We start from the raw sequence: 15,325 nt of genomic DNA, 5'->3' as shown, positions 1-15,325 counted from the left end.
CTGATGTTATTGAAATAATTACCGCTTGCCTTTTCCTCAGCCTGTCAGAACATGCACTTAGCTCTTTTTCATAGATCAAGGCACATAAAACTCCTGTCATGCACTACTAATGGGGATCTCAAAGCAAATTATCTTATCATTAAAGCCAACGTAGAAATGAGATTGTTCTTCTTAGAAATTCAAAGACGGATTGCTTACTTTTCTAGTCATAGTAGGACATATTGAGTGTATTAAGTCTGAATGCCAGGCTTGCCATACTTCTGTCAGTCTTGTTCAGTCAGCAAAACTACATCGTGTTAACCTTTGGAACACATGCAGTTTGTATGCGTTAAAAGAGCCATTTTGAGGGTAAATGCAATTTTTGTTACAAACCAAGCGATAAACTGTGCTATCCTTTATTTCCCACTCAAAGTTGTCACTGCAGATGGCAAAAATGTCCTAACTGTGCTGCTCCCATCAATCTCCCCGGTACAATAGGAGGATGTCCTCGTCCTTCCTCCCAGTGACGTCGCCTCAGCTCGGCTTGTTGGCTTTCACCTTCAGGCCCAAGGGTGGCTTAGTGCAATGAGGAGGAGCCCACAGTCAGCACAGCAGCGCGTTAAAAACCCTGCGTCCTTTAGCCTAACCCTCCTGTTCATGGGTAAAGGCATCTCGGGTGTCACACTTTAATCAATGTCCAGTGCTTTGTTTTTTTCTTTCCTCTTTTATTCCACTTTTTTTTTTTTTTCCCCTAATTTTGGCATTCTTTATATGTATTTCCTTTTCCTTAAGGTGGAGGAAGCTAAGCTGACGTTACGTATTTGTCACTGGATGTTGGCCTTTCTCCCCTGCCTCCAACACACGCGCTCCGTCTCCGGTTGCCAACAGGGGTATAAATTGCAGGTTAAGAAAATGTAGCAGAAGAGCGTAACTCAGACATAGAATGGAAAGTCAAATGTGACATGTGAATTGACGAAAGACTCATTTATATGTTCAACAACAGCCCTTTCCTGTGGGTTATTTTCAGCGTTGGCTCAGGAAATGTGCTTGTGAAGCTCCGTAGTACTCTGCTTTGTATGGTGCAGCAAGGTCTAATGTAATTGTATATAGTAAAACAGTAAGATTTTTTTTTTTGGGGGGGGAGTATAAAATAAATGTTAGGAAGAAAAACAATCAAAATATTAACATCAGTTTGTATTTCAATGCCAACAGTGGTATTATTATGTATCATTTACCCAACATTTACATTTGATCCAGTTAAAGATGGTTTAATGAATAGACTTATAATACAAAACTGTATCCAGCTAGGTTGTTTTAATGCACCAGACAAAATTTAGGTTAAGGAACCCAGGTTTCATTTTAGCTACTAGAATCCAAGAAGTTTATTTTAAAAACATCGAGTTTACATAAGTTTTAATTTTCCATAAAATGATATCCTTGTGCTTATGAAAAACTGTTTCAGTCAAACATAAGTGGACTAAAAAAAAAAGTGGATAAAAAAAAATCCAAAGTGCCTGTGATTAAATAAAAGGAGATTTTATCAAAACTGCCATTTTGATAGGTTGAGCCTCAGCCTGGTGGCTCAGTGATTTCAACAATGCGGAGTGCAGTTGATTTTTTTCTGTTTTTTTTTTTGTGTGGTGTTTGTTTTTCTCCCAGTGGTGTTCCTGAGGATCAGATGTTCTGCCTTGATTTCGAGGTGAGCTGAAAAGTTTAGAAAAAGTGTCTAAATCCAGTTATTCCTCTAATCTGTGCAAAAGATTAGAAGAAGAGAGAGCACGGATCCAGTCTTGCAAAAAGCTCAGTTATTATTTACAGTTAATCTATGTTGGTCTCAATGAAACTGTTTCATCTGTTTTCCAGAAGACTACCCAGGAAGCTGCATCAGCTCCCGTGCATGCAGGCAGTGGTGTGTTTGAGAGTTAAATCTCTCCGTGTTTATTTTAGACCTAAGTCACTGCCTTTTGAGTGCTCTGCTTCTTAGCTCTCTCTTGTTATCTTCTAGGTATCTGATGTGAAAAATGGAATGCGATAGGTTGTCCATTATTTCTAAATTGAACAAGCAACTTTTTGAAGAGAGATATTATAGCCCTGATTTCAGGGATAAAGTCACCCAGAAATCATAAAAATAATGATGAGTCAATACAGAAGATACTTAGGGCCTTGCATTAAGTCTGATTTTAGTGTAGAGAAGAAGTTATACATTAGAATGTCATGATAGCTCTGGCAAGGTAGAATCAATTTTGTTGGAAATGGGTGTTAATAGGGGGGTTTGTTCTCACTTGCTCTAAGTTTTCCCTTTCCTATTCGATGCATTTGGTTTGAGATTTTAATCACATTTTATTATAGTTTTCTAGAAGTCTATTCAGTGTGTGCTGGAATTGTGTTTTTTCTTTTGTGTGCGTGTGACAGGAAAGTGTTTTTATCCTGCTATCCTTTCCCCAAAATATTTTCCCACTGGTGTCTGTGAACTGAGAGAAGTCAGAATAGCAGCTCCAGATTTTGAGTGCCATATCTTGGTGGTCCTGTTTTATATTGTTTGTCACTTCCATGCGCCAGGATTTTTTTCCCAGGTCGTGGCCATTAGCATTGCAGTTCTCCCTATGAGACAAGAACTAATGACAAGGGAAGGCAAAAAGCTATAAATTCTGCAATGACTTCCATCTTTGTTTACCCTGGGAAGCAGGTAATCCCTCACATCTTTGGGTGGTGATGGGAAGAACCGATGCTGTGACTCTTTCTCCTGCACAAGTCTCCAGAAAGTGGTTTAGATCCTAGAATCATAGAATAGTTTGGGCTGGGAGGGACCTTCAAAGGTGATCCAGTCCAACCCCCTGCAATGAGCAGGGACATCTTCAACTAGATCAGGTTGCTCAGAGCCCCGTCCAGCTTGGCCTGGAATGTCCCCAGGGATGGGGCATCTCCCACCCCTCTGGGCAACCTATGCCAGTGTTTCACCACCCTCAGTGTAAAAAATTTCTTCCTCATGTTTAGCTTGAATCTCCCCACCTTTAGTTTAAAACTGTTACCCCTTATCCTGTCATAACAGGCCCTGCTAGAAAGTCTGCCCGCATCTTTTTTATAATCCCTGCGTTTTGTCACAGTTGTTTCCAGTATCAGTGCTCAGAACTGTCCCCTTGTATCCTCTTGGATTATATTCTGCTACTTTCGCATCATCTCCTTTTGGCACTTTTGCTGGGGCTGCCCTGAGGGAGACAGGGCGTTGCCACCATCTCTCCTGCTTGTCACAACGTGACTGTGGGAGATGAAAAGGGGCCTTGTGGGCACCAGTTTTCTCCAAGGCTTTTGAAACTGAGACCTCTCTTACATTTTTTAAATGTGACTTCTCTACGGTGGGTGTGGAAATATCTGAAGTATGCGTTGTGTGTTTATGTTGAACTTTCCAAGGAACTGAGGAATTGTCAACAAAAGGTCTGGCTGAAGATGGCTCCTGTGAGCCTGCGAGGCTGCCGGCGGCAAGAGCGGCCCTTGGGTGCCTCTGTCCCTGGGAGCTTGCGTTTTCAAATCACAGCTAAATATGGAGATAATCTGAGAGCTGTTAGCACCTTTTTTTAAACTGTGCAACGAAGTATGCTCACAATTGTACCGATTGTAGTATGCTTGAAGCAGGGTGACTGCCAGCATGGATTGCTTAAAGAAAAAAAAAAAAGGGTATAAAATTGATTAAGCGTGAAACGCGTATGACAAATGCCTTGCTTATTTTTTGCCTAGAGTGCGAGTCAGATTTATTTATTTCTTCTTGTTGAGGAAAGAAAGAAGTGCTGTCTTGGCCTGAGGATGGCAAATGCTGAACTAAATGCTGCTGGCTGCAGACGCTGGGATAACTGGGTTCCAGCAAGTCAGGTGTTGCAGTTCGCAACATGCTCAGCCAAGTATAGAAGGAGCTGCCAGTGGCATGATCCAACAGGCTAAATGCAGTGGCAGCTCTCGGCAGTGTTTGTGGCATCCTCCTTGCCCAGAAAACCCAGGTGTGAGCGGGGAGCGCCAGAGGTAAAATCTGGGATGAAAAGGGTAGATCTTGGTGTTTCTCTTGGCAGGAGCGAACTCCCGGCATTCCCACCTGGCCTCTCTCTGTAGCCAGCCCTTTGCACAGGAGGCAGCCGACACCTTTCAAAGTACAAGCAGCTCTGAACCAAAATACATTTAAAACAGATTGACGCTGTATCGTGGTCATTAAAGACCCCAGCTTCCTATAAAATACATAGGTGCTTATGCATTTGTACACTACATGTGATATTGCTTAAAATAATTCTGCTAGAATTCTTGAAGTCCTTAAATTTGAAAAAGTAACCTGATGTGCGCAAAACATTTTTCAGTTGGCTGGATGCAGTTTGTTTCTGTTTTCTAGCTGTGATTCTTGAGGAGTGTTTGTATTTGTTATTTCATTCTCAAAGTTTTCTAACCAGCCCAGAGAGAAAAAAGCACAACAGTTACAAGTAAAGCAAATAATCGTAGATTAATCCATCTAGTTTGTTTGCCTCTTGTTTTTTCGTGACATTTTTTTAAAGACTGTTTTAGAGGCATTTATCATTCTTCAGCTGTGTCACTTACGGAAGGACAGCTTGCAAAAGGAACTAATGAATTTCACAGGCACAATTGGTTCAGGTGGTCTTAAGTATATATATATAAAGGGGCATCAGAATGAACTGCCTGTCATGTTACTTAGCATCAGACCAATCAGACTCCTGGTATGATGCCTATTTTGTTGTTATTAGTTCTAATAATAGCAGGAATTTACTGAAATCATGGAGCTTTCTCTGCAGAAGAGCAAATGGCATAAGTCTAATGCTATTGTGTAAAATCCTGTTTGAGAGGACATCTTGCTATCTCGCCCTCTCGCTGTGAAAAAACCACCATTTTTGGCAGAGAAGGTGAAGCCTGAGCAGCTTGGCTGCAGTAAGGCACCCAGTCCCTGGTGCTGGCAGCCAGGGCAGCACTGGGAGAACCGCAGCAGCATCCACCAGCCTTTGTCACACTGTCCCTGCGCCGAGAGAGGAGAGACGTGATCTCAGCTTCAGCTCTTCCCATCTGTGCGCCTGTCATTAAACCAGGGAGGTGACTGATGCTGTGGGAGTAACTCAGATAAGTAAGACACCTGGTCCAGGCTGCATTTCATCCTCATTTGCTGCTTAATGGTTCAGTATGCCTGAAGGAGAAAGGAAAGGCAGGAGAACACAAAGAGGATGATGGAGGGAATTTTTTAGCTGTAGTGGTAGACAGTCACTGTTGTTCAGAGGATCTGAAGTTTAAACAGTGAGGTGGATATGATGGGGTAGGGCCCAGGTGCACCTGGAGTGATATCAGGTTCATCTTCATGCTTTCCAGATGGGTTTGCAAAGGGAAACATGGGCTGGTGTTGGCTTCTTCAAGATGGTTGTGGGGCTGAGGTATTGCAGCAAAATGTAACCCATCCAAAAAGTACATTAACTGATAGTTTTGTTAATCTTGCTGATCACTAGTTTTCTTAAAACTCACTAGTGATCTTGGTTAGTGTTCATTATTATCTTTGTGTTTTGCCAAGTATGCTTGCTTTCAAGAATTGATTTATTTTTTCCAGAATTCTAGAGTAAACAGATATTCAATAAAGACATTGAACTGTCTTAAATAAAAAGTATTAAATTAAACCAAAAGGAAGTTCACTAAACAAAATCAAGCAATTATTAACCATGCGAAAATTTCACTTTTGCTTTGGCTTTCCAAGAGCATCTTCTGTTGTCCTGAGCACCCAAATCAGATAATTACTTTCTGAATTGTTTTGGGATCTTAACCTGATTTCTGTATTTACAGCCTTTCTTTCTACCTTGGAAGAGAGATTCAGAGTTTAGATAGGACCTGACAGAAAAGATGCCATAGAACTTGTTTTTTTTCTCTAAGTCTCTTATCATTGAGGTTTCCCAGCAGCATACACCTAGGATCCATTGATGGAATCTGTCAGTGTGGAACACTGCCTTACCTGCAGCTATTAAAGTATGCAGTGCTATGAAAGGGCAACAAAGATGATTAAGGGAGTGGAGCATCTCCCTTATGAGGAAAGGCTGAGGGAGCTGGGGCTCTTTAGCTTGGAGAAGAGGAGACTGAGGGGTGACCTCATTAATGTTTACAGATATATAAAGGGTGAGTGTCACAAGGATGGGGCCAGGCTCTTCTTGGTGACAACCAATGGTAAGACAAGGGGCAATGGGTGCAAACTGGAACACAAGAGGTTCCACTTAGATTTGAGAAGAAACTTCTTCTCAGTGAGGGTGACAGAGCACTGGAACAGGCTGCCCAGGGAGGTCGTGGAGTCTCCTTCTCTGGAGACATTCAAAACCCGCCTGGACATGTTCCTGTGCGACCTCACCTAGGTGTTCCTGCTCCGGCAGGGGGATTGGACTAGACGATATTTCGAGGTACCTTCCAATCCCTAACATCCTGTGATTCTGTGAAAAACTATAACAGCCTTGTCAGCTATTGCCTCCACAGAGAGCCAGTGTGCTTTTAGGTCTTAAAGAAGCAGCTGAACACACCTTAATTATTGGTTGCTGGTGATATTGAAAACTTAAAGTGGATGAACAGCAGTAGCAATTGTTGCCTCTCTGGAGGAAACTGAGATTCAAGCAGCTGTGAAAGGATTGTGAAATTCTGTAGCAGGAAAAAAAAAGGATTTGACACAAAATATTAATATTGCAGTAGGGTATGCTTATTGGTGCTCCGATGTTTTAGTGTGTATTTTTCAGTAGAGTAGGAACTTCAGTTTGTGTAGTTTTGCCTGTATCTTGAAGGCTTTCTTAAAAAATAAGCAAAAAACCCAAAAAACCACAATGAAATACTGGAGGAAGAGACAGAAGACGGATAAAGATGCTGGGATGCTCCTACAAGAAACAGAGTAGATGGACACTCCTTTTAAAATAACAGATGGATAAAAAAGGAAGAATTTAGCAGCATTGTGTACAAGGTTCTGTTCATTCAGCATTCCTACATATTTTGGATTATTTACTATAATAGAAGTAGAGAAAACATCTCAAAATAATTCACAAGGATGTGATCGGCATGGATCAATCTATTTTAACAAATACTTTGGAGCAGTGGAAACTTGCTTTTCAGTAGTTATGGTGATGCTAACACTTGAAGTAATACCAATACTTGATATTGGGGTTTTCCATGGCAGAGAACTTATGTGAATCATCTCAGTCAAGCTTAAAATACGAACTGCCTTCTAAATGATTAGGAACTGAGACTGAATGTTAATTGTGACTTCAGGCTATAGTGTCCTATGCAATGTCTAAATTAACAGTGCCTCAAAGTGGAGCCGCAGGTGTATTTGAGGCTTCTGTAAGAATACAAATAAACTCATGTAAACTAGTCTTGATCATCTTTTGAAGACAATAAGAGGTTTTTATGCTGGTTAGGATTTACTTTTCTGACTGTAATAGCTTGATGACAATTTTTAAGTTTTGACAGTGTATCTTGCTGTATGCCTGACTAGGACCGGCATGTTTTGTTTCATTAATATTTTACTATCACATTAGGAAAACACAGCACAATGTATACGCTTCATCCCATAAACTGCTCATTCCAAGGCAAACTAACACTCTCTTCATTTTATGTGTCAAATAAAAAAGCCCCACGTCTATATTTAGGTAATTTGCTCACGAGATACAGCAAGATATTCTTACTCAGTGGGCAGCTCAGTGAGCTGGCGGTGATGGTGTTTCACATGACTGATAATGCAGAAGTTTCTCTTGGTAGTGCTATGGGTAGGACAAGGAATCGTGATGAAGGGAGAACAAGATAGAGATAGGTATTTTGGGGATACTGTGAACTATCAGAAGAGCTGCTTAAAAATAGCCGCTACTGTGTGCCTGTGGTATTTTGGAAAAGAGGAATTGATACGTGGTAGAAAAGACACTGTTTATTTAAACATTTACTGCTATTTTCAAATTCATTTAAAGGCTACAAGGCATTTCACTTTATCCAGAGATAATTTTGGGAAACTATCTATACACTTATGGTGTAGATGTGTTCAAAGGTAAAAGTACAGGAAGAGTAGTTAGTAAATACAAAACTGCTTTCTGTTTTGGCAGAAAAGCCATAACATTTATGATGAAAGGTTAAGGTGTAAGGTACAAGGAGAGCCACATGTTCTCCAGCATATGGCTGATAAAGGCAGATCAACACACACACGGTGAAGCTGTCCGTCTCCTGTGAAGAACAGGACGAAACTGCAGATACCAACAGTGGTGCATCTGTCCATGGCTACAGCATCGCAACCTGTCCCTGAACTCATGACTTGTTTGATTCTGGAAAATGCCTGAGTGTGAACTGACTTCTGATCATTAACCGTCTAATCATCCACTGTGTTCTTTGTTTGTTTGTTTGTTTGTTTTTAAAAAAGGGTGGGGGGATGCCAAAACCAACCAATCAGCAAACCCACCCAAAAGTGTATTGGGTAGAACCTGAGATCTGCATTAGGCTGTGAGCTGGGCAAATAAGGATAAAGATGTATAGGGATTGCTCTGAGGTGCTTTGGCTCTTGGGGCAGATACTGTAGACAGGATTTGGTAGGTGGTGCTCTCGGCTTTCATAGTTTCCTTTACATGAATAGTAGGTGCTTGTGCACCAAACGCAAGAGAAGGAGTTTAGTGCTTAAACGTTGTGGTTCACAGGGAAGGAAAAAATGTATATGCTGAGAGGCTCTTATGTGTGGACACTTACTAACCATCCTAAAGTCATCAGTAGTTAATTATTAAAAACCTTTAGTAGTTTTTACTGAAACTTTCTATTAAATAAGTCAATCTTTCATTTAGAAAATTCTTCAGCCAGCAGGCCAACTAGTTTGATCTTCATCTTTCAGTGGCGATGGGGTTATGTTTGTGCAAGTAGAATACAGTTTCACTGAGAAATATGCTTGTTTCTGATTTCGATAAGGGTGGGTTTTCTAAAACTTTAAGTGTTGGCACAATTGCCCTGAAATGTTTAGGTGGAAAATTAAGCAAAATCTGGGAATGGGCATCCTGTAGAATGTGCTTGGGCAAAAGAATGGTGTGAAAAAGAATGAGTGTGAAAATAATGTTTTCTGTGTGGGAACGAATCCTAGTTTAAAGGAAATTAAAACAAATATTAAGGGTAAGGAAAAAGGCAATAAAATATCCATTAAAAAGTAAATGTTGATGCATAAGGGACCAAAACCGAAATTCTAGTGTGGTTAAAGCACTTAATACATTTTTCAATGGAAAAAAATAATCCCAGATCAGATGTAGATTCAGTGACAGATGTGGACAGTAGAACTGTAAATAATATACTAAAGCAAGAAGTAGCAGTAGTTATTTATGTTGCAGGCTTTGGATAAAATAGGAGTATATATTTCTCTTGTATAATGCTACAGGTATAATAAAGATGTTTGTCACCTGTAAAATAAAAGGATAGAAGATGGTATCTGCTTAAATAAACATTCTCAGGCCAGCAGGTTGTTTGACTATGAATTAGATAGACTAGGCAAGGAGTTTTCTGAATTGCTAAAGTTAACAAGTTACTGCAGAAATCTTGGCTCATGTGGTTCCAGGGGAAGCTCTGGTGAAAAGCTGCGGTTTTGCATTCCCAAAGTACATGGAAGTTCCGTGGGAATCGTCCTTGGCGTACTCCATACCCTGTTGCAGCAGCACTCCACTCTGTGCTGGCCACTCTCTGGTGGCCACATGAAATTGATAATTTCCAATCTGAATTAAATGGATGTTTCTCTGCACACTGCGTGCTGCAGTCTGGGCTCAGGGTCTCGTTTGAACTGGATGATGAGCTTGCAATTGCCTTCCTCCCCCCACCCTATTTGGTTCTGGGAGACAGTAACTACTTGGGTGTTTCCTGAGTCCTTCCTGTGTTGTCTTAATAGAATCAAGCTATTTTAATCTTTTCTACGTCTTTGTGGCTGACCCAAGTCTGTCCACAAGCCAGCTTATCTTGTCTTCATCTCTAAATATATTTCTATTTGGGATGAGCCTTTGTGCACTGTTTTGTTGTTGGTTTTGTTTTGTTTCGTTTTTTCAACTGTGCCTTGAGCATTGAATAATCAGCTCCTTGCTGTGGCTGCCCCACACAGCTACTATTCCTTACTTCTGCTATTCATGTTACAGGCAGACACCTCTCACAGTATCCACGCTGACATGTTTTAGATGTTGTTTTCTTTTTTTTTTCCCTTTCTCTTTTTTTCTGGTAACTATGACATTTGGAGGTGTTGAGTCTGAAGAGTTGCCCTCCATCCCTGCTCCCTTGTGATTCAAAGTGAGGAAAAGTCATGACCGTCCCTTGCATAGGGAGGCAGAGAGTAGCTATACAGAGGAGTGTGTAGCCCTGGCAGATGTTGGCTGCACAAAATTAGGTGTTGATCAGCACAGTGAGATCTCTGCTGGCTCCAACAGCTTGAGGACAAGAGTTTCTGGATTTGTTGTTTTGTTTTTTTTTTTTGTAGGGTAGCTAATCCTTTTGGCTCATATCACAATAAGCCTGTGGCATCCCAGCATCTTTTTGCAGGCATTCAATGCAGATTATGTGAATTTAGATGCAGCTTTATTGTAACTGGCAATTATCAGATGTTTTAAAGGATTAAAGTAGGAGCCCAGGGATTTCTAGGTAACTTTACCAAAACTCCAGGCTCTGTTTCCTCTAGCCTCTGTTTTCTTCTACTCCCTATTTTCTTCTAGAATTGTGTTTTTTAAATCTCTACTGAAGTTGTCAAGGCTAGTTAGAGGAAGAAGGTTGTGTGCATGTCTCATGCAATTTCTGTGTTGCAAATATGGCTGAAGCTAGTGAAAAGAGACCTCTATAATCATTGTACAGCAGCAGAACAAGATTACGTTTTATAGCTTTGACAGCTACCTGGAAGGTGTCTGTCTCTGGGGGATAGGAGTTTTCAATCCCAAAAGCTTCTGCTTTCTTGTTTTTGAGAAAAATTATTGGACAGAACGGTTATAATGTTGCCATCCCTGATGTCATTCTTTAGTGTATGCATTGAGAAACAACCATATGTATATTTACATGCATCTAAAATTTCAGACAGAAAGCTCCAGTCTGAGTACCATATCTGGAAGGAGTTCTGAAGCTATGAGGCAGAGGAGAGCAAAGCAGCCATGATCTTTCTTTATCCTTCTGGCACACAGTACAAATGTTGCACTATACATGCACATAGCAACAAGGGAATAGATTTATCAAACTTTGCTGTCAGGCAAACTCTGGTGGGCAAGAATAAGAGAAATATTCCAAACATACCGTGGATTTTGCTTGCTGTCAGTTAGCATTGTATCAATACCAGCATAAATAAAACACTGCACAGTTACGAGTCCGCTGTGGAAAAGCCTACCACTGTCATCACCATCTTCAAATTACCCACTACTGTTTTCAGTGTTTCTTGTACCAAGTGGACCACTTATTGTGGGCTAAAACAGAAAGCTCTTTACATAAATAAAGTATGGTATGTTTATTAACTGCGCATATTTTAATTTTAGGTCCGTAGAAGAACACCATGATCATCCTAACATGGTAATGGGAGATCTTCAGTCAGATGAAGAAGATATCATGAACAGTTCTGATGAAGATGATGACACAAATTCTGATTCCAGCAAAGGGGAGCCTGATCCTCACGAAGATAAACAGGTATCTTTTAATCTTTATCTTCTGAAGCTATTCCTCACTCTTGCACTATTTTGTAATTTGTAACCTGTTGGGATGTTTTCAAACAAAAGGCATTGAGTCCATATAACTTTATAATTTTGTCATTCTTATTGTTTAGTGATTTTTTTTTCCTAAAATTTTAATTGAATATGTGTATGCTAGCCTGATATTAAGAGGTCAAGTTTAGAAATATCCCGCTGGAAAGTGTGTGTTGCCTGGCGTATTTGTTTTTATGGAGCTGTAGAGCTGCCTACCATGCCTCTCTAACAGAGCTGAATGCACAGATGTATGTTTAGAGAGCTTCAGTTTTGAGACCTATAAATACCTTTTAATGAGGCTGTCTACGCCTCACAGATCCTGGAGTGTGCAATGTCTCTTGTGCACCAAACATTTAAAATCAACCTTTGATTTGTGAGCCTGGGTGAAGCTCAAGGAAAGCGGCCAGGTGAAGGTTGCAAGATCTGAGAAGGTCCTTCTGAAAAGCTGTAGTTTTGCCCAGATGGTCTTATTTTGAGGGTCTTGACCACGAAGCAGAGGCTGTATCTCAGTCACCATCTCTGTGCAAACAGTTTTCTTGCATTTGCAGGTTCTGCTTGCTAACCTGCCAATCACCGCTTATTGCACAGGGGGACAGATGGCTGAAACCATTTTTAATATTTCCTTTTCAATGACCTGAAACACCTTAAATGCCTTTCAGCATTTAAGTTCCTTAATTCACTTCTTTGGTGCCGAGCAGAGACTTTCTGTGTGTGTGTGAGATCTGTTATTATAGGGTTGCAGAGCCACCTCTGTGGCCCTCGGAGGAGCGTAATCCACACTTGGCTGTTGTGTTTGAGGTCTGACCTTCTGGTAGCTTCTGCAAGTGCCAGCTTGACATGATTTCCACTTCTTCTTCTTCTTTCCATTTCTTCTTCAAATGAGGAGCAGGAAGACAGCACTAGCTATTTAGAATGAAGGCAGGCCACCAAGATGATCAGAAGGATGGAACACCTCTCCTATGAGGACAGGCTGAGAGAGTTGGGGTTGTTCAGCCTGGAGAAGCGAGAGCTCCAGGGAGACCTTTTTGCAGCCTTTCAGTTCTTAAAGGGAGCCTGTAAGATAGGTGGTGACAGACTTTCTAGCAGGGCCTGTATGACAGGACAAGGGGTAACGGTTTTAAACTAAAGGAGGGGGAGATTCAGGCCAGATCCCAGGAAGAAATTTTTTACACTGAGGGTGGTGAAACACAGGCACAGGTTGCCCAGAGAGGTGGTCGATGCCCCATCCCTGAAGACATCCCAGGCCAGGCTGGACGGGGCTCTGAGCAACCTGATCTAGCTGAAGATGTCCCTGCTCATTGCAGCGGGGTTGAACCAGATGACCTTTGGAGGCCCCTTCCAACCCAAACCATTCTATGATTCTAGGGGTCCTGTCCCTCTCCTTGGGGATATCTGCTTTCTTACTTCTTAGTACTGGATGTCTTGACACCAGACTGCTCATAGACCAATGCCTCTCCTCAGTACCAGTCCTGGTAGCTCTATTTCATTTGATAGTAGTGCTAGTTGCATCCTTCCCTTAAAAATGAATAATAATATAAAAAAACCCAAACAAACAAAACCACCACCAACAACAACAAAAAACCAACCAACCAAACAAACAAACAAAAATGAGACTTGTTAGTATTTGAAGAGAATACTTGATGATGTGTCAGACCCAAATGTCATTTAGCCAAATGGTCAGAGGAATAAATTGGAGGAGGGAAAGGGAGTCAAGGGAAAAGTGAGTTCCTGTGAAACTAAGCAGGACTGTACCTGTACAGAAGGTAGCTTAATCTTGCGAACCTCTAGAATTGCCTTCAACCTTTCATGACAGAGTTTTACAGGAAAGCGTCCCCAGTTAGGAGGCTTCTTTGGCAGGTTTCACAGCCTAATTCAGCGCTTGCTGTGCAACGTGCACTATCAGCTCAGTTCAGCTGCCGGTGGCACATGTGGCCGGCAGCTGGGGATCAACAACCAACTTCCCAACAGGGAGAGCACCTGCAGAAGAGAATGAATTGGCCTCTGCATCGCTCATCAGCTGTGCTTGTTTTTATTTTTGCTTACCACAAGCATCTGGCAGTTTTGATGCTTTTAGTCTCTTAGAGCAGGTACCAGGTTCCTTCGCAATGCCACACCTGAGAGCCCAATTTGTGTCGCTTGGGTTCTCCCATTAGAGACTCTCTTAAGCCCAGTCTGTCTTGGCTGAACAAATGCAAAGTGGCCTTTTCAGTGCCAGCTGGTGTGTGAAAAGTCTTTCAAATGGACTGGAAAACAGACTGCGATGTTTTGTTTTGTAATTGTTTGCTGTTAGCATCCTTTTCTCAAAATACTAATTTTCTTCTCATTTGCAACTGTCACATCTACCCCAATGGCAGATACCTTGCTCTGCATAATTGAGTTACTTGTGAATTCATTCTTGTAGGGAGTATGTCAGCTGTGCTTTCTAAAAAGGCATTGAGGCCTGAGGATGAGTGTTATAATCTCTCCTGAATCTGATTGAGCCTCACAAGATAAGATCAAAGTGGTTTTTGGAAATAAGTTTCATTTTAGAAGTAAAATCCCAGCTCTGTGTGAAGGCGTCTCTGTAGCATATCAAATAAATAATGTACTTTGCATATATATGGTGCAACACCACATTATTAAATTTAGAAAATAATTTTATTAATTTGGCAATGTGTCAGTTAATTTCAAATTAAAATTATTTAAGTTTTATTTTTTATTTGGATTATAACAACATAATTAACCCCAACCTATGAATATCATTGGTTCCCTGGTTTGATTTCTAGCACTTGAGACTTGTTTCTAGGTTCAGAAAAGACCTAAAATTCCAGATAAATCTTGCAGCATTAGTGCTTCTGAACCAAAGGTTCACATATGCAATGCCAGAGATAGCTGCTTTTCTAGGTAAACTGTTCAAAGCCTGTATTATGCTGCTGTACTCCATACAGCCTCCCCGGGAGTCCCATGTGTTGTATATCCTGCGATGTCTCGGTGCTCCTCATCCGCACTCTTTCTTTGCAGCCCATTGAAATGAAAGCCTGAATATCTAATAGATGTGGTGGCAGCTGGCAGCAGAGAAGCATATGGCAAACCATGAGAGCTGTTACGGAGAAAGGTGTTTTTATCTGAGGGAAATTGTAAACGGGAGTTACACTGTGTAGAAAATGTATTGTGACACCTGCCCCCTTTTGCTTTGCTGTACCTGTTCCTTATATCTGATGTTGAGCAGTAGCATTGATTTTTTTTATTTTAAGCCAAACGTGTGAACATAAAAAACATCATCATCTCCACAGTGTTTCAGATACATGACAAGGCTCACACTTCTACAGCTTCGCAGTATGGTTGCTGCATTTTCTTTAGTAGGTGGTCAGAAGCTGACTCTTCTCTTCAGTGTGATATTTTTCTCCTTTAATATTTTTCAGTAAAGAAAATGTGTATTTCTTTTAAGATGTCCCTGAAACCCAATTGAATTTATTACAAATATTACTGTTGCTGTATTAATCAGACAAAAATAGAATAATATACAAATATTATCTGTACTGCTTTCGCTAACTAATAAGTGTTACTTGCTAGGACTTCATTTGTTATGGGCTTCATTGCTTCCTGTAATAAATAAAAAGGCCAATAGCATTATAAAAACTACTCTTGGCTAACGTTGTTTGCAGCTA

The 15,325-nt window shown here is 40.9% G+C and overlaps 1 protein-coding gene across 1 annotated transcript in view; it reads left to right on the top strand.

Moving 5' to 3' along the window:
- The window catches only part of FGD6 (FYVE, RhoGEF and PH domain containing 6), a 72,458-nt gene that overhangs the window by 14,771 nt on the left and 42,362 nt on the right, over positions 1–15,325 (top strand). Inside the window, exon 3 of the mRNA XM_065042999.1 lies at positions 11,475–11,622. Coding sequence (XP_064899071.1) covers positions 11,475–11,622 — 148 coding nt within the window. The remainder of the gene's footprint in view (positions 1–11,474; positions 11,623–15,325) is intronic.

The sequence above is a fragment of the Columba livia genome, chromosome 1 (genome assembly GCF_036013475.1).
Source record: "Columba livia isolate bColLiv1 breed racing homer chromosome 1, bColLiv1.pat.W.v2, whole genome shotgun sequence".
Lineage (NCBI taxonomy): Eukaryota > Metazoa > Chordata > Aves > Columbiformes > Columbidae > Columba > Columba livia.
The sequence above is the reverse complement of the archived record's forward strand: the minus strand, read 5'-3'. Positions and strand labels throughout refer to the sequence as shown.